The sequence below is a fragment of the Notamacropus eugenii genome, chromosome 1, assembly GCF_028372415.1.
Source record: "Notamacropus eugenii isolate mMacEug1 chromosome 1, mMacEug1.pri_v2, whole genome shotgun sequence".
NCBI lineage: Eukaryota > Metazoa > Chordata > Mammalia > Diprotodontia > Macropodidae > Notamacropus > Notamacropus eugenii.
Window position 1 is genome coordinate 375045003 of NC_092872.1, and position 23139 is coordinate 375068141.

Here is a 23139-nt window from a genome sequence, read left to right on the forward strand (position 1 = left end):
ATTGTTGCAATGGAAATGATCTCTGTCTTCTAGGAGACAGTGAGGTAAATGTGATGACCTCTCTTGGTTTTTCATGGCAGCTGTGATGCAGTGGAAACAGCAGAAGATTTGGAGTCAGACAGATGTGGGTTCAAATTCTAGCTCTGGTCCTTAGCAACTAAATGAACGTGGATGAGTCATTTAACTTCTCAGTGCCTCCATTTCCTAGCTTATGAAATGCTATTCTAATAGCCATACTACCTCCTTAGGAGACTTTTCATGAGGGTCAAATGAAATAAGATTTAAAAGAACTGTACAAAAGTCAGATATTATTACTGTCGCCATCTCACCAAGATAGCCACTTGAGCTGTGTTGGTGTTGAGAGCAGACACCATTTCATTTTTGGCAGTCCCCAGCACCATGCATAATGCCTGGCACATAGTAGGCGTTTAATAAATGTGTGTTGATAGATTGCTTGATTATGCACCTACCTCCCCTTCATTTAAGAGATCATGTACATAACATTGATAATTTGGAGTAACAAAACAGGCAGTGAAAAATCTTGACTTCTCAGATAACTTTGCCATCCTGAAGATACAGCTCTGTATCTGGTCTTTCTATCATGTAATCTGTGGCTCTAGAGACAGCTGTTTTCCCACATTCAGAAACTGGCCCTCACTCCTAGTTCCCCCCACCCATCTACCAATATTGTTCACTCTTTGGGGGGGGGGTAGGGGAAGCAGGTTCCAAATAACTGGAAGAGGGAGAAGGTTATGGAAAGAGGGCTGCCTATACATAATCAGAGATGCTTTGCACCCTGAAGGAAACATTTTACTTTTGTCTTTCTTCACTTTACATGGTAGTTTTGGCTTAGTTTCTTATGCCAAATATACAGAAAAAGAGGGTATCATTTCCAAAATGCCCTGCCTATTGGGAAGACTTGCATTAAGGTTGGGAAAATTGGAGAGAATCAGCGATGCTTTCCAGTAGTTCAGCTCCCAACCAACCTGGGTGAGGTGTTCCTTACCCATTGTTAGTCAGGCCACCCACGTACCATCTGCTCATCCCCTAGGAAATATTGCTGCCCACCTGGCTCCCTTTGAAGTGAGCAGAGAAAGAGAGAGAGAAGGCAGGGCTTTGGCTCCCAGAGGGGTTACAATGTGCCCTGTTAAAGATCTCCACGCCTCCAATTCCTATCCCATTTCAGAGGTTGTTCTGATGTGAATGGAAGTTGAAGGCACCCTGAGGAAAAGTTTGGAGCAAACAGATTAAAAAAAAAAAAAGAACTGATTAGTGAACCAAAAGGAGACTACTTTTGCCCTGAGCAGTTTTTTGCTCTATAACTGTAGTCTGTTTGTGCCTCCTTATCTCCGTCAGGCAACAATATCTTTGTGAGTTTGGAAAGATGCTTGGGCTTGCCAGGGGAAGCAGAGACTTTGCCCACTGACAGAGTGATAACATCATACTCACTCGGGAAGAGAGGAGAAAGAATGAAAAGCAGGACCAGTGTAAGAGGAAGACAAGAGGCTAAGGAGGGATGAAAGACTAAAGAAAATAGCTTCAGTCCCTAAGGTTGTTGCTTCTCAGTGATTGGGAAAGAAGGTGATGAATCTCTGGATAGAATCTATGCTTGTAGATGATACAAGGAATGGAGGAAAGTAGCATCTGCAGAACAATGGCCTGTCAGAACTTCCCTAGATCCTTCCCCAGTGGCTTTAGAGATATTTAAGCAAAAGAGTCCAGCAAGGTATCAGCCACCAACCTTCCAGCAGGCAGGAAAAAATAGACAAGGTTAGAAAAAAACTGAGAGGGAGGAGGAAAAATAAGATAGGAAGCTGAGAAAGAGTACTAGAAATTCAGGGAGGGAGGAGCTTTTTAAGCTACTCAAGTCAGAGGAACCACATGTAGAGCAAACCAAATGTGTGCCCTTCCTTATCTCACCCCCCATTCCCAGCATGGCAACTGAGACAAACTTAAAACTTTTTTACTTTATTTGCTGCTACCTAAGTTACTTACCCAAAGTAAGTTAATAAAATGCTTCAACAAAATGATCATCTCTTGCATAACACAGCCAACTTCAAATCCGTTATCTACCAGGTTGACCTCAGTGTCAAAATAATAAGCTATTTCAGGGCATGTGACCCCCGGCAAATCACTTGACCTTTTTGATCCTCATTTTCCATATCTGTAAAATGGGGGGGTGGAGGTAAGGGGATGATACTGACTGATCTTGTTTCATGGAGTTGTGATGATCAAGAGATAATGTATAGGATATTGCTTTGCAAACCTTAAACTCATACATAAATGTTAGTAATATTATCATTATTATGATCAAAGCACAGCATAGAGAAAAATTGATATTAGTCATTAAGAAAAGTCATTGGATCTCCTGAGCATCCTTGAAATGTAGAACCCTCTAGGGAAAAAATGAGCAGAGAATATCAGAGATTCCACAGAAAATTGATCTCATATCTATATTCCAGATACAGGAATTTTTACTATCAAGTGCTTTACAGATAGGGACTGGACTTCCAACTTCATTATTAGGAAATTACATATACATAGTGTTGGAAAAGTCTTGTTACTGATTTAAGCTTTTCAATCATAAACGCATGCTAAGATTTTTGGGATACCCTGTGTCCCAAAAATAATACAGGATGAGGATATTCCCTTTATCAGGACAAGTTAGCACTTTCTCAGCAGTTTAGAGCCAGAGAATTGCCTAGAGCATTGAGAGTTTGAATGATTTGCCCAGCGTCATACAGCCAATGTGTGGCTGAGACAGGAGCTATGTCTTCCTGCCTCCTGGGCCAGCTCTCTATCCACTACTCCACACTGCCTCTTTAATAGCCATGGGTTACTTAAATAGCCATGGTAACATGAGCCTCCTAAGAGGTTTATTGCTGCTGGCAGTTGGAGATTCACTGGAGTAACCAGCTCAGCTTGGATGTATTAAGTGAGCACTGTCACTTCCCAGCTCCTATCCCTCCTTGGAAAAAAAAAATAGAGAAACACACACAGCCTGGGCTGGGCCATCAGCACTTTGGGATATACCACTGGCATCAGCTTACTGATTGCTTTCCTGCAACTTTAAGACTGATAACCTCCACTGACCATTCTACTCTAATGTGACTGTCAGAACGAGAGGCAGTCCTTCACTGGTCGAAGTTGCATTGCTGTGTAATTAATTTGCCTCAGTGTCCTCTCAGTAAAGTGAAATGATAATGGAGACTGTGTTGCTCTTCTTTCTCTAATCCTTGTAAAAATGATGTCCCCAGAGCAGCACATCTGACCCTATTGGTTTTCTCTAATCTTTTTTCTTCACCATTTGTGCATTCTTTTGTCATATAATCTAACAAGAATTTACAGTAAGTGCCTATTTGCAAGTCATTATGCTAGAAACTGAGGATTCAGAGTTAAAGCCCGTCCCCTAAATTCTATCCCCAAGGAGCTTACATTCTGCGGGTACAGGGGTGGAAAACAACCACACAATAATTTGAGGGGAGAGAACTCTGTTAAGAAAAGGTTTCCCATAGATCATGGTTCAAATGAACCTTAAAGGAATCTGGGGAGTCTAAGACAGAGTAGTGAGGAAGGAAGGGAATACCAGTTCTGGGGATGATTCATTAAAGGCATACAGATAGGGGGCAGGGGTGGAATGGGAACAATCCATTAAAGGCATTGAGGTAGGTGATGAATCCTAAGTTGGAAAAAAATAAAAAGTTGGCCATTTTGGCTTGAATGTAGACTATAGAAGCTATCTCCCAATATTTCTGGATGGTCTCAGAAGAAAAAAAGAATTAGTTCCTTCCCAAATCCATCCTCCAGCCACCCTTATGCAAACTCAAGAGGCAATCAGTTGATTGAGAGAACACTAGCATTGGTCCTACTTTGACCAGAAGATGAGAAAATCAAGCCATTCTTTTCCTTTAAGTATTCCTTAAGCTGTTGGGAGGTAAGTAAATGGAGAAGAGGCAGCTAGGCGGGGCAGTGGGGATAGGAGACTGAACTTGGGTCAAGAAAACTTGAGTTTAAATCCAATTTCAGATCTACATCCTAGCTGTGTGACCTTGGGAAAGTCATTTAGTCTCTGCTTCAATTTTCTCATCTGTAGAATGGGGACAGTTGTAGCATATATCCCCCAGTGTTGTTTTTAGAGTAAAATGAAATAATATTTATAAATCTTACCTGCAAAATAAATGCTGGCTATCATTATTATTGTTACTGTGAAGACCTCACCCATGTTCATTGTTAAGCCAGGCCTCTCTCCTTTTGCCAAAGGGGCTGTATTTTTACATTTACTTTGCTTACCCTCTCTCTTCAAGCAATGTACCACTTTTCTGTCCTTCCAAATTGAAAATTAGCTTAGTTTGGTATAATGGGATGAATGCTAGCTTTGGAGTTGGAGGTGTTTGCTGTTCAGTCCTTTCAATCATATCCAACTTTTTGTGACTCCATTGTGGGGTTTTCTTGGCAAAGATATTGAAGTGGTTTGCCATTTACTTCTCCAGCTCATTTTAAGAGGAGGAACTAAGGCAAACAGGGCTAAGTGACTTGCCCAGGGTCACACAGATAATAAGTGTTCAAGGCTGAATTCGAACTTAGAAAGATGAATCTTCCCTGATTCCAAGCACAGTGCTCTATTTGTTACACCATCTAACTGTCCAAGGACTTAGGTTTAAATCCTGACTCCACTGCTTACTACTTGTATAGTCATTGACAAGTCATTCAGCCTCTCCAGGCCTCAGTTTCTTCATCTGTAAAATGAGGGGAGGTCAAACTACATGGCCTCTATGGTCCCTTCCAGCTCTCAAATTATAAAATCTTTGATCCTAATATGGATGGTTAAGCCACCATTGTTGCTGAATTCCAGAAAGGCCTTGCTTGGCCTCTTCTCAGAGCCATGCATGCAGAAACCCCTGCGGTGAGAAGTAACATTGGAAGAGTGGGGAAGCTGCCTTGAAGTCAGGACTACCTAGGGTCATATCCGACTCATACATACTGTTTGACCCTCAGGCAACTCTCTGTGACTATAAGTTATAGAACAGCAGCTGATCTGCATTAATAGAAAGATTTTCCTAGCCAGTAGATCTTTCCATCAATAAAATCACAGGTCTAGGTTAAAAAAAAATTGTTTGGCACTCAGCTAGGCACTGGGGATACAGTGACAAAATAAAAGACAATTTCAGCCTTTAAAGAATTCACATTCTAATGAGGGGAGAGGTGTGAATGTAACATATATACCAGTAATCAACTAACAGACTGTTTTTCTTGTATTTGTTTCACATGGTATTTTTTTAATAGCTTACCTTCCCACACATCGTTCATTTGTCCTCATTGGGAGATATGGTGGGTGTACCAAGTTAATAAGGCAATTAGGTAAGGTGGCTAAATGGATACACTGCTGGACCTTGAGTCAGGAAGACGTGAGTTCAAACCCTGCCTCAGACACTTGCTAACTGTGCAACCCTGGGTAAGTCACTTTATCTGTGTTTGCTTTAATTCACTAGAAAAGGAAATGGCAAGCAACTCAAGTATCTTTGTCAAGAAAATTCCATATACAGTATTATGAAGAGTCGAACATGACTGAACAACAACAACCAAATTCAAGGCATTCTAAGTGGAAATACCACACCAGGAATTGGGGGCATCTCCTATATGAAGAGGCATGGATGTTTACTTCAATGCATTCATCAACATTATTTTCTTCTTAATGTTTTATTTTTACATCTCTATCTTTTTGAATATATCCCTCTCCCCTTTCTTACCTATTTGAGCCATCGCTTGTAACAAAGTTTTGAAAAGAACAAAGTAGTTCAGAAAAACCAACCAAAATATTAACCATGTCTGATAGCATGTGTGATATTCCATACCCCGTAGTCCTGCCATCACTCTGAAAGAGGGCAGGAGAATACCAAGTGTACCATCCTCACTGACACTCCTCATCCTTTCCAGGTGATCAAATTAGGTAGGGACCAGGAGCCCCTGAACAAATTCATCACTAAATCATTACTGGTTGTGGCCTCAGCACGGAATGCCACCTCCATTTGAGACCCACATTAAACTTCAATTTGGACAGCCTCCATGTGTGATGAGTAGGGAGAAGGCAATTTGGTGACTCTGGCTGGGAAGCTTCACGGTAGTGGGGAGAGAAAACAGTAACAGACAATAAAAAAGGTTGCGAACAATACATCAGATGATATTTTACTGGGGTCTTTGTGCCATTTCCCCTAGAGAAACCATTTAGGATGGGGTGGAATTAGCCATCTGAGTCTCTTCGGGTGCTTGACTTTTATTCAAGGGCCTCCGAGTTAAATAATTCATGCTAATAGTCTCAGCTGCAAGGAGAACAAATTGCCAAGACTCCAGAGATGCATTTCCATTACAAGGCACAGCCCTGGATGAAGTCTGTGATGAAAAGCCATGTTAAGTGGCTTTCGTTTCATGCCTATTTCTTTCTGTAGCCTGAGAAAGAAAGCCTCATTGCAAGAATGAGGATGGGCTTGAGTGGCCCCGGGGAGAGACTGCCCAAAATGATGCTTGAGCCAATGAATAGGATCTTCACATCAAAAATAGCAACCAGAAATTCATTTAACACAGCTCCATTCTGAGGGGGGTGGGAGAGAAGAGGAGGTGGCAGCTGCGCTTGGAGGTGGTATTGCTATTAATTCCACCTGGGGATTTCAAAGTTCAAGCGTCTTCAAAGAATCTTAAACATTTTCTGAAATTTGAGTTGGGGGTATCATTGCTCGGCAGTCATTAAACCATGTGTGCCACCTGCACTCGCCATCATTTTCAGAATGGGAAAGAGAAAGAGCCTCCCTGGCTCCCCCCCACACCTCCACATGCTTTTAAAACTTCATTCTGGCATCATGATTTGGGTGGGAGTTGGCTGAATGCAGCTGAGTAATTTATTCAATATGCATTTATTAAGCACCTACTTTGTGATTCCTTTTTGACTAAGTACCCCCAAGGTGGTAGATGATAATAACTGATGATAATATCCATAAGCCATATCATACACATTTTTATTATCTAAGAAGATACTGTGTAAAGCACATTGCAAATCTGAAAACACTGTATAAATACTAGCTGTTAATATTAACAGCAGCCTGTGAGATATATATATATATATATATATATATATATATATATATATATATGACTGATATTATTAGCCCCATTTTGCAAATGAGGAAACCAAATCTGAAAGAGGTAAAGTGACCTGCTAACACATAAGCAAGTAAGTTTCTGGGTCAGGATTCAAATCGAGGCCTTCCATGTGACCTTGGGCAAGTCTGCTCCCCTCTCAACCTCATTTTCCTCCTTCATAAGGATGTTAGACTTCCAGCTCTAGATTTATTGTCCTGTGACAATAAGTGATCTCCACTATGAACAGCAGCCTTCACCCTTTCCTAGGCCAACCATGAATCAAAGTAAACGAAAAACACCTTCCTTTTGTTCAGATTTACCTGATTGCCACAGCAGCTACAACCTTATTTCTCATAACTCATAAAGGATTTTGCTTTGCACTCCTCCTATGTACTTATTGGGTAGTATCTATTAAAGTTTTTTGTGTTTGTCTTATCTCTCTACTAAAAGGTAAGCTCTGTGAGGGCAAGGACTGTGTTGTATCCTAACTTCTATCTTCCCCAGCATCAAATCAATGTTACGCTGTTGTTGCTTAGTTACATCTGACTTCTTGGCCCCATGGACCATAGCATGCCAATACTGTCCATGGAGTTTCTTTGATAAAGATACTGAAATGGTTTGCCATTTCCTTCTCCAGTGGCAAATAGGGGTGAAATGACTTGCCCAGGGTCACACAGCTAGTAAGTGTCTGAGGCTGGGTTTGAACTCACCCTGACTCTAGACCCAGCACTGAGCCACATAGTTGCCCATAACGAGTAGAGGTTCATGAAGAAATATTTGCTGAATGAATGAATTAGTGAGTGAATGGATGAAAAATGAGCACTAGAGAGACAAGGAGAAAAGAGGTCAAGGCAGCTACTAAAGTGATGATTTTACACCAACTCTTTCAACAGTTATTATTCCCTCCTGTAACTAGCAGATTTGCCTCAGCCCTTGGAAATCCCTTGTTCTCATTCCTGCTTTTGTCCACAGCTTTTCTGGGTAAGGAGCAGCTTCCCTGCATAGCTGACTGCTGGTCGCGTGTACAGATGGCTGAACCTGCTCAACTTGGTTTACTCTCCTAGCTTCCCTCCCCACCTTCCCCTCCCTCTGCTTCCAGCTCCTTTGCTCTTTCACTGCTGTGCTCTCTGGGCTGGAGCTGTCACTCTGTCTTCAGGATCTTGCTTGATAGAAAGGTACAACTACCTACTCCAATCTGCAAAGGGAATTTTCAAGTTTTTCTATATCCCTAAGCCACAGACAGTTGTTCAAAATTCCTTTTGAAATAATCATGGTGGATTCATGAGATCCTTGGAAGAGTTCAGCCAGTACTTTCATCACTTCTCTCATGAGCAGCCAGGGTCTCTGGCATGAAATCAGGCTATTCATCATCTCACTCAGGAAAATAGAAATAAAACAAGAAAGACAAATTAAAATAAATTTGCCCATTACACTGGAGGGATCTTGATGAAATTCCATTTGAGTTGTCAAACTTAACCAAAAATCTTTTTTTTAAGTTAAGCTTTTTATTTATGTTACAACAAATATTTAGTGGGACAGACCAAAGCCTATGTTGTCATCAGACTCCTCCGGTTCTTCCTTTTTTCTCCCTCTTTCTTCTTCTCGTCAGCTGGGGCAGCATCACCAGCTGCTGGGGCAGGTCCACCAACTCCTACATTGCAGATGAGACTTGCAGGGCTTACACTGGGCAAGGCCTTTGCAAATAACCCGGGCCAGAATGGTTCAACATTCACACCAGCTGCTTTAATGAGGGCATTGATTGTATCCTCCGTGACCAGAAGCTTCATCCTCGTGAAGGATGAGGGCAGAGGAACTACAAGGGAGCTCTGAGACAGCCATTTCAGAAGATGGATGAGGAGAGACTTGTTTGTAGCATTGCTAGCTGCCAGCTGAAGTGAGGATTCACCCCCAATGAGGCCTTAGCTTCCGAAGAAGAGCCAAGCACCTTACAGACAACTGAAGAGCCCAAAAATCTTTAAGCTATATTGGGAGTTTACTCTCTATCGACAGAAAAAAAATCTGCTTAAAAAACTGTGACTGAATTGATGGATTATTTTGAGTGACAACCAGTTGACTCAGGCTTCACAATGGTTAAAACAGTTATGCATGCAGGTAAAATAAAACCAAAATAATGGAACTCCCATAGTACTATGTATTTTTTCAAAGTACTTCTATATCTATTATTTCAATTCCTCCCCACAGCAACCTGTGAGAAAGGTAAACCACATAATTAACTCCGTTTTAGTGATGGGGAAAACTGACATGGGGAGTTAGATGACTTATCCAAGCTCATACAGTCAACTGAAGTCAGTCAGGACTAGACTATTGTCAGATCAAAGTGCGTGTCATGTCACCATGCTACCTCTGTTTTTGGGGGGATAAGTCAAATGAAGAATTTTCTACTTTGTCTCCCCACAGGTGCCAAGAGCAAAAGCCCTATACAATTACAGAGGGCAGAACCCAAGTGACCTGAGGTTCAACAAGGGAGATATCATCCTCCTGCGGAGACAACTTGATGAGAACTGGTACCAGGGAGAGATCAATGGTGTCAGTGGGATCTTCCCCACCAGCTCAGTAGAGGTCATTAAGCAGCTTCCACAACCTCCCCCACTCTGTCGGGCTCTTTATAACTTTGATTTGAAAGATAAAGACAAAAGCGAGAACCAAGACTGTCTGACTTTCCTCAAGGTAAAGGAGTAGGCTGGGGAAGGGAAAATCTATTAAGATAATAACTAGAGAGTGATGGTTTATATTATTTTAATGAGAACTGTTTTTTCCTCTAAAAAAGCATCATTGACTTGTAGAGTAGTCATTCAGACAAAGCTGAGGCTGGTTGTCTTGGGAGGGGCAAAGGTATACTGGGAAATATTTAATAACTTACTTTCTGATAAAATGCTCACATACTTTTATATTTTTGCTTTATTAACATTTTCCTCACCCGTTTCTTGTGTCTAGAAATCAACAAAATTATAAAATAAGTGCTGATTTGTAGTTTCTTGATCTTCAAGGTATAAATTCTCACACTGAAAATTTACAATGGGCTAACAATGGAAAAGGCTGGTTCTGGTTGGCTCCAGCAAACCCCTGGAGGGACTAATGATTGTCACACTGGACATTATGCTAAGCACCCACTCTCGCCATGTGTAAACTGTAACCAGCCCAAGGCATTATTCTGGTGGCAGTTATTGAAATCTGGTTCCTCGAAGGAAATACTAGGCTCTAAGAAATTATAAAACTAGCTTCGTATTTCCAAATCAGTTAAGAAAAGACATATGTCATTTAGTCCTATTAAAAGAAATCTTGGAGACAAACTCAGGAAAAGAAAGGTAAAGGTATTTTATTTAGCACCAAGGCAGCACGCAATTGGGTGCAGCAAATCCAATTCAAACTGTGGTGCTGCTTTTTATAAACTGGAGTAAACAGTTCCATAAAATGGACAAAACTATGCCAATTAGTACAAAAACCAAGGTAAGCTGATGTGGTCAGACAGGAGATGAAAAGATTAAACATTTACATCTTAGGTGTACATGAACTTAAATGGATAGAAATGGTTAAATTTTATTCAGGTGATCCTTTTGTATACTACTGTGGGTAAGAATCCCTTAGAAGAAATACAGTGGCCCTTGTTGTCAATAAAAGGGTATAATGGTGTATAATGTTAAAAAATAAATGACAGAATATCTATTTGAATCCAAGGCAAACTATTTAACATCGCGGTAATTCAAGTCTGTGCTCCAACCTCTGAAACTGAAGAGACCAAAGCTGATCAGTCTATAAAGACCTGCAACATCTTCTTGAAATAAAACCCAAAAAAGGATGTCATAGTCATCATAAGGAATTGAAATGCTGAAGTAGAAGATCAAAAAATAATAGGAATAACAGGCAGGTTTGGCCTTGGAGTACAAGATGAAGCAGGGCAGGGACAAATAGAGTTTGTCAAGACAACTTGCCTGTCATAGCAAACATTCTTTTTCAACAGCCCAATAGATGACTCTACACATGCACATCATCAGATGGTCAATATTGAAATAATATTGATGATATACTAAAGGTGGAGAAACTTTAAACAGTCAGTTAAAACAAGACCTGGAGCTGACTGTGGCTCAGATCATGAGCTTATTGCAAAATTCGGACTTAATTTGAAGAAAGTAGGGAAAACCATCAGACCATAAAGGTATAACCTAAATAAAATCCTTTAGGAATATGAAGTAAAAGAGATAAATAGATTTAAGATAGTAGATCTGGTAGATAGAATGCCTGAAGAACTATAGACCGAGGTTCGAAATATTGTACAGGAGGCAGCCATAGAAAGCATTTTAAAGAAAAAAGAAGAGTAAGAAAGTAAAATGGCAGTCTGGTGAGGGTTTACAAAAAACTGAGAGAATTAGGAAAGGGAAAGGAGAAAGGAAAGCTATACCTGACTGGATGCAGAATTCCAGAGAATAGCAAGGAGAGATAAGATTTTCTTAAATGTGCAATGCAAAGAAGTAGAAGAAAATAATAAAATGGGAAAGATGAGATCTCTTCAAGAAAATAAGAGATATCAAGGGAATGTTTCATGCAAAAATGGGCATAATAAAAGAACAAAAATATAGGCAAAAGAGATTAAGAAGAATACATAGAAGAACTATACAAAATAGATTAACACCACCTATTACCACAATGGAGTGATTACTGATCTAGAACCAGACATCCTGGAAAATAAAGTCAAGCGGGCCTTAGAAAGCATTGCTAACAATAAGGATAGTGGAGGTGACAGAATTCCAGTTGAGCTATTTAGAATCCTAAAAGATGATGCTGTTAAAGTGCCGCACTCTAGATATGCCTGCAAATTTGAAAAACTCAACAGTGGCCACTGAATTGGAAAAGATCAGTTTACATCCCATTCCTATAGAAGGAAAATGCCAAAGAATGTTCAATTTAGCAAACAGTTACACTCATTTCACATGCCAGCAAAGCTGTGCTTACGATGCTACAAGCTTGGCTTCAGCAATATGTCAATATCTGAAAATTACCAGAAGAGCAGGATGATTTTTGAAGAAGCAAGGAAACTAAAGACCAAATTGCCAACATTTTCTGGATTATGGAGAAAGCAAAGGAGTTCCAGTAAAACATTAATTTATGCTTCATTGACCACACTAAAGCTTTTGACTGTGTGAATACTCACAATGAAGTGTGGCAATCCCTCAAAGAGATGGGAATACCACATCATCTTGCTTATCTCCTGAGGAACCTGTATGTGGACTAAGAAGCAACAGTTAGAACTGAACATGGAATAACTAATTGATTTAAGATTGGAAAAGAAGTACAATGCTGTGTATCATCACCTTATTTATTTAACTTGTATGCAGAATATATCATGTGAAATGCCAGGCTGGATGAGTGAAAAGCTGGAATTAAGGTTACCTGGAGAAATATCAATAATCTCAGATATGCAGAAAATACCACTCTGTTGGCAGAAAGTGAAGAATGATTAAGAAGCTTCTTGATAAGGGTGAAAGAGGAGAGTGTAAAAGTTGGACTGAATCTTAACATGAAAAAAAAAGCTAAGATCATAGCAACCATCGCTTTCTGGCCAACAGAGGAAAAAATGGAAGTAATGTCAGATTTTATGTTTTGGGGCTCAGAGATCACTACATATGGTGACCACAGCCATGAAATTAAAAGACTCTTGCTCCTTGGAAGAACAAATCTGGACAGCATAATATTAAGTAGAAATATCACCTTGCCCACAAAGGTCAGTATAGTCAAAGCTATGGTTCTTCCAGTAGCAATGTATGACTCTGAGTGATGAAATATAAGGAAAGCTGTGTGATATAGAATTGATGATTTCAAATTGTGGTGCTGGAGAAGACCTTTTAAAAATTAATTTAAATTTTAGTTTTCAATATTTACTTCCATAAGATTTTTAGTTTTAAATTTTCTGTCCCTCCCTCCCCCCTCTCCAAGACAGCATGCATTCTGATATAAGCTCTACAGATACATCCATATTAAACATATTTTCACGTTAGTCATGTTGTAAAGAAGAATTAGAACCAATGGGAGGAACCACAAGAGAGAAGGAAAAAAAGAGAGAACAAGCAGTATGCTTCGATCTGCATTCAGGCTCCATAGTTCTCTTTCTGGATGTGGATAGCATTTTCCATCATGAGCTTTTTGGAGTTGTGTTAGATCCTTGCATTGCTGAGAAAAGCTAAGTCTATCAAAGTTAGTCATGAAAAATGTTACTGTCACTGTGTACAATGTTTGGAGAAGACTTTTCCGAGTCCCTTGGACAGCAAGTAAATCAAATCAGTCAAAACTTAAAGAAGTTAATTCAGATTATTCATTGGAAAGTCAAACACTAAGGCTGAAACTTAAATACTTTGGCTACATAATGAGAAGATGGGGCTTATTGGAAAAGACCCTGATGTTGGGAAAGATTGAAGGCAAAAGGAAAAGGAAACAGCAGAGGATGAGATAGTGCCATGGAAGCAATGAAGATAAACTTGGACCAACTTCAAGAGATAGTGGAGAATAGAAGGGCCTGGCATGCCATAGTTCATGGGGTCACAAAGAGTAAGACTGACTGAACAACAAAAATCAATGAGGGGATGGGATTAGTGCCCCAGCCCAGCTCCTCTGTCATTACGGTATCATAGGGAGATGGGACCAGTGAACATGCAAGGGTCTTTGCCAGTGCCATCTCCTGTAAGCTGGTTGCTGTAATGTCAAGCAACACAGCACACTTGAGGGCTTCTGCTGTGAATATTTAGGGTCAAATCACACAGCATAATAAGCTCTCTATTTATTCAAAACTAAACCTTATTCAAGAAACTAAAACATTCTCAATTCATAACAACATAACTTATCACCAGGGTGGCCACATGGCCTTAAACAAAGCATATCATTCAGGACATCCCAAAATACTTGTTTATACAATCAGGGGATCCCAGATCAGGGTATTCCTTAACATAGCACATTCCGAGGGACAGCAGAAAATACAACATATTCCACCCCTAGGTTATAGTAGGTTACAATCCCCTCAATCAAAATAGAGTGTCCAAATCCTAAAAGTCTCCTTGGGGATGTGTCCTTTCCATGTTGCTGTTGCAGGTTCCCACCTAGCACTCTCAGGTATATGCACACTCAAATGAGTGAAAGAATCCAAGTCCTGACACTGCTCCAGACTCAGTTTCCAAGTCCTGAGGGGCTCTGGGCACAACTCATTTCCAGGGCCCTCATCACTCTGGCACATTTTTGGGATGGGGCTACTCCACTCAAGTTGGCCAATGCTGCCTCTATATATATATTTTTACTCGGCACCTTATGGGCTGGGCAAAGAAAGGCATGAGAGCCCATGTGCGTAGTGCTGGAAACTCAGCACCTGATTGGCTCAGAGCCAAAAGGCATGAAGATCTAATTGTCAGGGTTCAAAGGGGATTGACCCTTCAGATGTCTACAATTTAGCATGGGCCTGAGAAACATCTTCAAATAACAACAACAACAAAGACCCCACTTTCCTTGCATTCACAGCTGCCCACATACCCAAAGTCTGAAGAAGGGTTTTTGGTCTTTTTTGTTTAATGGGACCACTCAGACTATCCCCAACTGAGGATGTACAAGGCTGGGCTCACTCGGCCATCTGTGAAAGACCTAAAGAAAAAGGAGAAATGGTAACAGGGAAACTTTTTTGCGTTTCTGTATTAAATTAAATAGTTCTATTTAGATGTAGAACAAGATGTGTTAACCTTTAGGCAACATGATTGTAGGGCCACCTCAGAGTCAAGATGGCCATCATTCAAGGACAGTTTGACTGCAAGAAATTACAGTGTCACTCCTGATTACTGTCTACCACAGTAGGGCTTGGGATAAGGAGGACCTGAGTTCAAATCTTGACTCTCTATGTGATCCTGGAGAAGTCAATTAATCTCTCTAAGCCTTGGTCTCCTTGTTTATCCAATGTGCATGTGTGTGGGGGTGTGGGGAACAGGATTGAATCTGATGACCTCTTAAGACCCCCTCTCAAGCTAAATCTATGAGCCTAGGGGCCAGACTTTCTGGGAATCCTCAGGTAGCAGAAACTTAAGGGATTTGCCATGGAGAGGGGGCTGAAGACAATATGGAGTTCCATTACATCATGAATTCAGAGCTAGCAGTTATGTGAATAATCCCTAAGGTACCAAGTATTATCAGGTTTATTCCAGTTGTCTCTCCATTTAAATCCCCTCCTGACTTGGGGTGGATCTGGCAGCCGTTAGCTAGACCCAGAAATCTCTGCCATTTGCCCCATAGCTCCATAGCCATAACCAGGACTTGTGATTATCTTTCCTTAAAGGAAATGTTATCCAAGGAAAGATCCTTTACTGCAAGAGAAGTTTACTCTATCAAGAGCAGAGCAGTCAAGACAGGTCCTTGGGTAGAAAAGCCAAAGCTTGACAGTGTGGGTGCCTTCACTGGAGAAAAGAAAATGAAATGAAATAAAATAAAATCATATTTTGTTTTCTTAGATGGTAGACTGTACCTATACCACTGTTATCACTAACTTCATTTGGGAGAGGTTGAAAAATGAAGCACACCAGAAAACTATACATCCACAAAAACCAAGGGGGCAATTGATATAAGCTGAGCAAATTAAAAATAGAACATCTTACAGGCCAGAAAGTATCTATTAATCATCCATTGTACACAAGGCCCTGGGACTACAAAGACAAAATGAAAACCTTTCGTTGCTTTCAGGAGCTTTCAAATATTGCTAGGGAGATACTACATATAAACAACTGAATATATACATGATAATTTGAAGAAGGAGGTGACAATGTCATCAACAAAGGGTATCAGGAAAGGTTTTCCAACGGATATGACCCATAAGCTAAGCCTGAAAGGAAGCAAGGGATTCTGAGATGAAGAGGTGAGGAAATGTGTTCCAGGCACCATCCCTGGAGAGCTAGGGAGTGGGGTAAAGAGGGTGAGGACCCCCTTAGATAAAAAGCCCTTAGATAGGAGATTGGAATGCTCAGTTGGGGGAATTGCAATAAGGCAGATTTGTTTAGAATTAAAATGTTTGAAGGGGAAGACTGTACAATAAACCTGGAAGTGTAGCTGGGAGGTAAGTAGCGAGAAGCTTTCCCTGCTAAGTCTGTATTTTATCCTAAGAGTGGGGAGCCGCTAAAAGTTCCCAGAGAACAGGGGAAATGACTTAATGAGACTCAAGCCTTAAGAAAATTATGTTAGTAGGTTTGTGTGGAAAGTGGATTGAAGAGGAGAGAGATTTGAAGCAAGGAGAGCTGGTGGAAGGAAACAAGCATTTATTAATCGCCACCACTGTGCCAAGCACTTTACAGTTTAATGTTCACAAACAACCCTGGGAGGTGGGTACTGTTATTATCTCACTTTTATCTCCATTTTACAGTTGAGGGAACTGAGGCAAGCACAGTTCCAGACACAGTGCTAAGCTCTGAGGATACAAATACAGAAATAAAAACAAAAACAAAGATAGTCCCTGCCCTCAAGAAGTTATTAAAAATACCCAAATTAATTTCAAAGGATGTATGAAGACACTATCTGCATCCAGAGAAAGAATTGATAAATAGAAAATATAGAAAATGATTTTACATGTGTGTGTGTACACATATATGTCTAATGGTGGCCATCACTGGGAGGGGTGAAGAAAAAAGAAATTTACATCATGACTTTATTATATATTTAAAAGGAACAGCAAGTTGTACATAATAGATTTGCAGCTTCATGTTCAATCATCTTTTTTAATTATACTATTATGGAAATGCTTTTTTATTACATAAATTAAAAATAAAATAAACAAAACAAAAGCGTACAGTCTAATGGGGGAAGACAGCACACAAAAGGAAGCTGAAAAGGGGGGAAGAAGAGGAAGGTACCCAGTACAGGGACATGATGGAGAAGTCTAAAATCATTGTAGCTGATGGGAAATGAGGAGATGATGAGCCCCATCTTTAAATAGATGCCATGGATCCCACAGCCCAGTCCTTTAGTCAGAGTCCCATCAGAGAGACAGAGGGTACAAATAAGAAATGAGAACTGAGGGAGTTTCAGTCTTGCAGATAATGAGATTTCCCAGTGATGAAGTTAAATAACTTGACCAGGGTCACACAGCTAATACATGACTAAGATCACATTTGAACTCAGGACTTCTTGACCCTAGACCCAGCTACTCTATTTATAGAGTCACCAAATTGCCTTCCATATAAGAAAGCTGTCAATAGTAATTCAGGCAGGAGATGGTGAGGGCCTGAATGAAGGTACTGGCCAAGTGAGGGGAGATGAATGTGAGAAATATTGGTGGGTAAAATCTAAAAGTCTTGGCAATTGATTAAAGTAGGGAGGGAAGGGAAGACTGTAGGAATACTCCAAGGCTGTGAACTTGGATGACCAGAAGGAGAGTAGTACCCACAACAAGAACCAAAACATTTGAAGGATATGGGCATCCTTCAGGGGAAGATAAGTTTCATTTTGGTTATGTTGAATTTGAGATACTTATAGGACATCCAGATTGAAATGTCCAAAAAACATTTGTTGCTGTGGACTTGACTGAGGTTTAGGAGAGAGTAGGCATAAATCTGGGAGTCATTTGTATAGGGATGATAAATGGACCCAAAAGAGGCGATGAGATAATTGAAAAAAAGAATGTAGAGAGAAAAGAAGAGGGTCCTGGTTAAAGCTCTGTGGGATACCCATGTTTAGGAAGTCTGGAAATAGATGATAATCCAGCAAAGAAGAAGGCAACATCAGACTGGTAATGGGGAGAGCCTGAAGAGAGCAGCATCATGAAAACCCACTGATAGGAGAATATCTGGGGGGAAGGAGTGCCCAACAGCATCAGAAGCTACAATGGAGAGGTCAGGAAGGATGAAAACAAGCCACTAGGAATAAGCAATTAAGAGATCATTGTTAAACTTGTAGAAATTTCAGTTGAGCAGAGAGTTCAGAAGCCAGATTGACACGTCTGAAAAGTGAATGAGAGGAGAGGAAGTGGAGCTGGGGAGCATAAATGGTTTTGTCTAAGTGTTTGTTCATGAAAAAAGAAAGAGGTGTACAATAATAGTTTGAGGGTAAGCTACAATGAAAGTTTTTTAAGGATGGGAGTTCCTGGGACATATTTGAGGGCCTCTGGGAAGGCAACAATGGATAGAGAGGCCAGGAGACAGATTTTGAGTCTTAAAAGTTCACTTGGATTTCCATTGCTGGGGCTGAGCTATGGATCCCCCCATCCTCTTGAAGGCATTTTCTCTAGCATCAATCTGTGTTCAGTCCTTTTATAAACAAGGCTCTTTTGTTTCCACTATTAAGATGGGTACCTAGCCCATAAGTTCATTTTTCATTGCTCCCTCTTCTATGTATTTGGAGCCATATGATTTTATTTCTTCTTGCCTTTGTTTTCCTTTGCTAAATAACTAACATATTGCCTCCCCTTTCAAAGGAAAGCCCATCACTTTAATGCTGCCAGTTCTACTGTATCTCCCAGGGTAGCCCAGAGCCAATACAATGTAACTTAAGCCTGAAATAAAACATGTCATATGTAAGTAGAAATTTCAATCCATATCCTAATCACTCACATTTATACAGCTCTTTGTAGTTATAAAGCACTTCACTTGATGCATCTCTCATTTGATCCTACCAGTCCTTTGAAGAAGGTAATACAGATGTTATCCCTATTTTACAGATGAGGAAACTGAGACTCAGAAAAGTGAAATGACTTACCTAAAATCCCAAAGCTAGTAGGTGGCACAATAGGGATTTGAATTTAGGTCTTTTAACTCCAAGTTCAACATTTTTTCTACTATACTAGGCTGCCTCTCTAAATCATTCACCAAAATGACTGTCTGTAAATAGGACTAATCACAAGCTACTATTTGCATGCAACTGATAGCATTTCTCCTAAGTCTTTATCATCTCTACACCTTATATCTGTTAACAGTTACAAACTATCCATATTTAATACGCATATACCAACCCCTCCGCTCCCATTTCATCTGGGGCCATCACCAGTAGTCTTGACCTTTGTCTTGCAGCTGGATTCCAGTGACTCTGGAGGAGAGAGATAATGACTAATGACTTCGTACAACTCTGCCTCACTTAAATCCAGTTCATTTGCAAGTCAAGACATCACCCTCCTGATGTCATTGGTCCTTTTTGAGAATGAAGGATGAATATTAATTGACCTGAAAGCCAAGGGTGTCTTGTTTGTGCCTCTCTAGAACCTAGTAACAGATAACTAAATACTTATTGAATTGAATTAAAAAACAACCAGTACACACTGAAACCCAGGGAACATCTATATTTTCACATACAGAAAGGTATACACATTATAGCACTCATTTTAGAAACATAGATAATGTCACCCAAACATGCAGCCAACAAAGGGTATCAGGAAAGACTTCCTGAAGTATGTGACCTATAAGCTCATATATACCCATACTAAAACCCCTCCCCTTCCTAATCATATACACTCTTTCAAAAAATTAGGTAACTAGATGCACTGCAGGATTGGATGAGTGGGAGAGAGTGAGTACATGAATAGAGAGAGGTGAGAGAAGGAAAATACTGAGTTCAAAGAAGTAGAAAGGAAATGAGCAAGGAGAACACAGGATACTTATAAAAATCAAGGGAAGACCTGCACTCAAATCATGCTTTCAACACTAACTAGTTATATGACCCTGGGCAAGTCCCTTACCTTCTCTGTGCTTCAGTTTCTTCATCTGTAAAATGAGATTAGACTAAATAGCCTCTAAGATCTCTTCTGGTTCTAGAAGTTTTTCCCAATGGGATTTTCATTGAAAGCATTTTTGCTGGACAAATTTCCACTAGTTTGCAAGTAATAGCCATTTCACACAAAACTGGAATACTTCCATATAGGAATTTAACCTTTATTATGCTCATTCCCCAAACTTTCACATTCATTCAGAGAAATAAAAATGTAAGTTATTTCCCTTGGGTTTTTGTGCCTTTTTTCCTCCTTTGCCAAATGTCTTTGAGTAGATCAAACCAAACTAGACTAAACAAGAATCTTGTCCGCACTTGAACTTAGTGACTCAGGAAAGGTAGTTGGTTTGGTAATTTTATCCCCACATCAATGGAAACTAGTTTTCTTCTTCATAGCCCTAAGATCTGATAACTTCCTTGTACTTTCTATGTGGAAATTATGGTTTACATGAATTTCCTGGCATTTCAATGCCAATTTCCTGGTTTCCTAAGGTGCCAAAGGTGGGCTGTTTTGGGCCTTAAATTTGCAAGGAGATTCTTTCATAAAGTCTTTCCCCAATATTCCTCATCCTGACATTCCTCAGGGGCAGGGACTATTTTCTCTCTGTAGCCTCAGTCTCATACAATATTAGCTGTGCAACCCTGGACAGTTTATTTAACCTCTCTGTGCACCAGTTTCCTCATCTCTCAAATGAAGGGCTTGAACTTTATGGCCTCTGAGGTCCCCTGTAGCTTTATATCTCTGATCCTATGATCTTATGATTCATTAGGACCTACTATGATCTTAGTATTGTAGACTTAGGGCTGGAAGGTACCTTAGAGACCATGTAATACAGCCCCTCCACTTGATAGGTGAGGAACTTGGGGCATAGAAGATTAAGTCTCTTGTCCAGAGTCCCATAGCTCGTAATGTCTGAGGCAGGATGTAAACCCAGATCTTTCAGACTATAGAACTGTCTCTACTGTACCAAGCTATCTCTTAAATTCTTGTTTGGTTGAATGAACAAATGAATGAGTTCTCAAAGGTTATTCTAGGAGATTACTAGCTCTGACAAGTTCAAACAACCTAGAAAATTTTAAGTACATGCCTGGTGTTGGCCCTTGTATCTTTTATTCCCAAATTAGCACAGAGAGGTTGGATGAGGTCAGTTGTCTGTAGACCAGCCTAGGTAAGTTTAAAGAGGCTAGACACTAGATGATGAAATTTTTGTGGCCACAAATAACTGGTGAAGACATTTACTAAGGCATAGAAAAATCATGATCTGCATGAGCTGAGGGAGTACCCTCCTCCCTGATGAAATCACAAGGTTCATTCATTTGTATGTTTGTTTTTTAAAGTATAAAAGTAAGTACAGTAAAACTTGACTTAAGGACAAGGTCAAGGTACCTACATGTAGGAGACTAGGAGAAGTCCCCCACACACAAAGTTTTCAGAACTGTCAGAGAATTGGTATTCACTTTCTCTCCAAAAAAGTATAAATAGTGCAGAATACCCCAAAACCCACCCTGCTGTTCCACCAAGACATTTCCTCTGTCAGCTATAGGAATTTTCTCTGACTGTCCCTTGGACAGCTCGGAATGCTCTGCCTCCTCATCTCTGCCTCCTGGTCTCCCTGGCTTCCTTAAAGTCCCAAGTAAAATCTCATCTTCTGTAGGAAACCCTTCCTGACTGCTCTTAATTCTAGTGCTTTTCCTCTGTTAATTATTTCTTATTTGTCCTTTTTGTACATGTTTGTCTGCTTGTTGTCTGCTCCATTAGATTTTGAGTTTCTTGAAGGCAGGGGCTGTTTTTTATCCTTTTTTTGTATCCTCAGAATTTAGCACATAATAGGAACTTAATAAATATTTCTTGACTTACTGACTTGACCAGGCAAATGCTCAGTTACCCTCCAGTCTAGAAAACATCCCTACTTCAAAATATCTTCATGTTCTATTTCTACCCCAAGGGCAAACAGAAAAAAGTCCATGTCTATCTTTGGGTACTTCTCACTTCCTCTCTCAGCACTCCTTCCCTTTTTGTAAGAATAAAGCTATAATGGTATAATGACAGATAGCAAGTGGGATTGATATTTGGGAGAAGGGAAGCCTGCTTGATCGTTCCTTAAATCATACCATGTGGAAAGCCATTTATGACACCTAGATAGATGAGGGAGAAGGAAGGAAGGAAGGAAGGAAGGAAGGAAGGAAGGAAGGAAGGAAGGAAAACAATGAAAGAGAGAATTTGTTTAGTGCTTACTAAATTTGTTTAAGTGCTTACTGGGTCAGGCACTATTCTAAGCATTGGGGATACAAATAAAAGCAAACAAGATAGTTCAACAGATAACCTGGTAATGGGAGAAGACAACACATAAAGAGAGACTGGGTAGGGGACTGAGGGGGCAGGGGAAAATGGGCTATGTGTAGTGGTATGCTGTGCAGATGGCTGGGTGTTAGAAGTCTGGTTCCTGTCAAGATAAGGTGAAAACTCATCTCGCAGAGCTGAGCATCCCAGGGTCGAATTCAGGGCTCAAGGGGGTAGAGAGGGAAGAAGGTTGATGCCAGAATACAGGCAAAAGGGTCCTCTGTATGCACCATATAATATTCTTACTTTGTGCCTATCTGTGTTGGAGTTGGAGTCCAAAGACCTTAGCAACTCATGGTTCTCAAGTTGAGAGTTAAGTCCTAGTTTCTTCACTTATTAAGTGTGACCATAGGTAACCCTCAGTTTTCTTGTCTTGCACTACTGTGTGAGGTTAGTGCTTTCTTTGCAAACCTTAAAGCTCTATACCAATATGTGCTATGATTGTTGTGTTGCTTATTGTTGTTGACAGGCAGCATAGCCTAGTGAGGGCAGCTAAGTGGCACAGTAGACAAAGCATTGGGCTTATCATCAAGAAGACTCATCTTCATGAGTTCAAATCTGGCCTTAGACACTTTATTAGCTGTGTGACCCTGGGCAAGTCATTTAACCCTGTTTGCCTTAGTTTCTTATCTATAAAATGGGCTGGAGAAGGAAATGACAAACCACTAGTATTTTTGCCAAGAAAGCTCCAAATGAGGTCACAAAGAGTTAGACACAACTGAAATGACTCAACAACAACAACCTAGTCTAGTGAATTTCACCTAGTAAATAGAACAGATATCCAGATGCATATGCACACAAACACACACATACATACACACACACCCATATACATATGGGGAGAATGGAATATTTTACCTGTCAGATTTATAGATGAGGAAAAAATTTGTGACCAAACAAGTGATAGGAAACATTAAAGGATATAAAATGGATAATTGTAATTACAT

At 40.2% G+C, this 23139-nt stretch overlaps 1 protein-coding gene and 1 pseudogene across 5 annotated transcripts in view; one reads left to right on the forward strand and one right to left on the reverse strand.

The window, feature by feature from the left end:
* Positions 1-23139, forward strand: part of SH3RF2 (SH3 domain containing ring finger 2) — a 167010-nt gene that overhangs the window by 50781 nt on the left and 93090 nt on the right. For 3 of the 5 annotated variants that reach the window (XM_072630651.1, XM_072630652.1, XM_072630653.1), the window contains one exon: positions 9550-9819. In XM_072630651.1, the coding sequence (XP_072486752.1) occupies positions 9550-9819 (270 nt within the window). Of the gene's footprint in view, positions 1-8901; positions 9244-9549; positions 9820-23139 lie in introns of those variants that run through there. The other 2 variants (XM_072630654.1, XM_072630655.1) reach the window with 1 other exon arrangement.
* Positions 8659-8970, reverse strand: LOC140529571 (large ribosomal subunit protein P1 pseudogene; annotated as a pseudogene).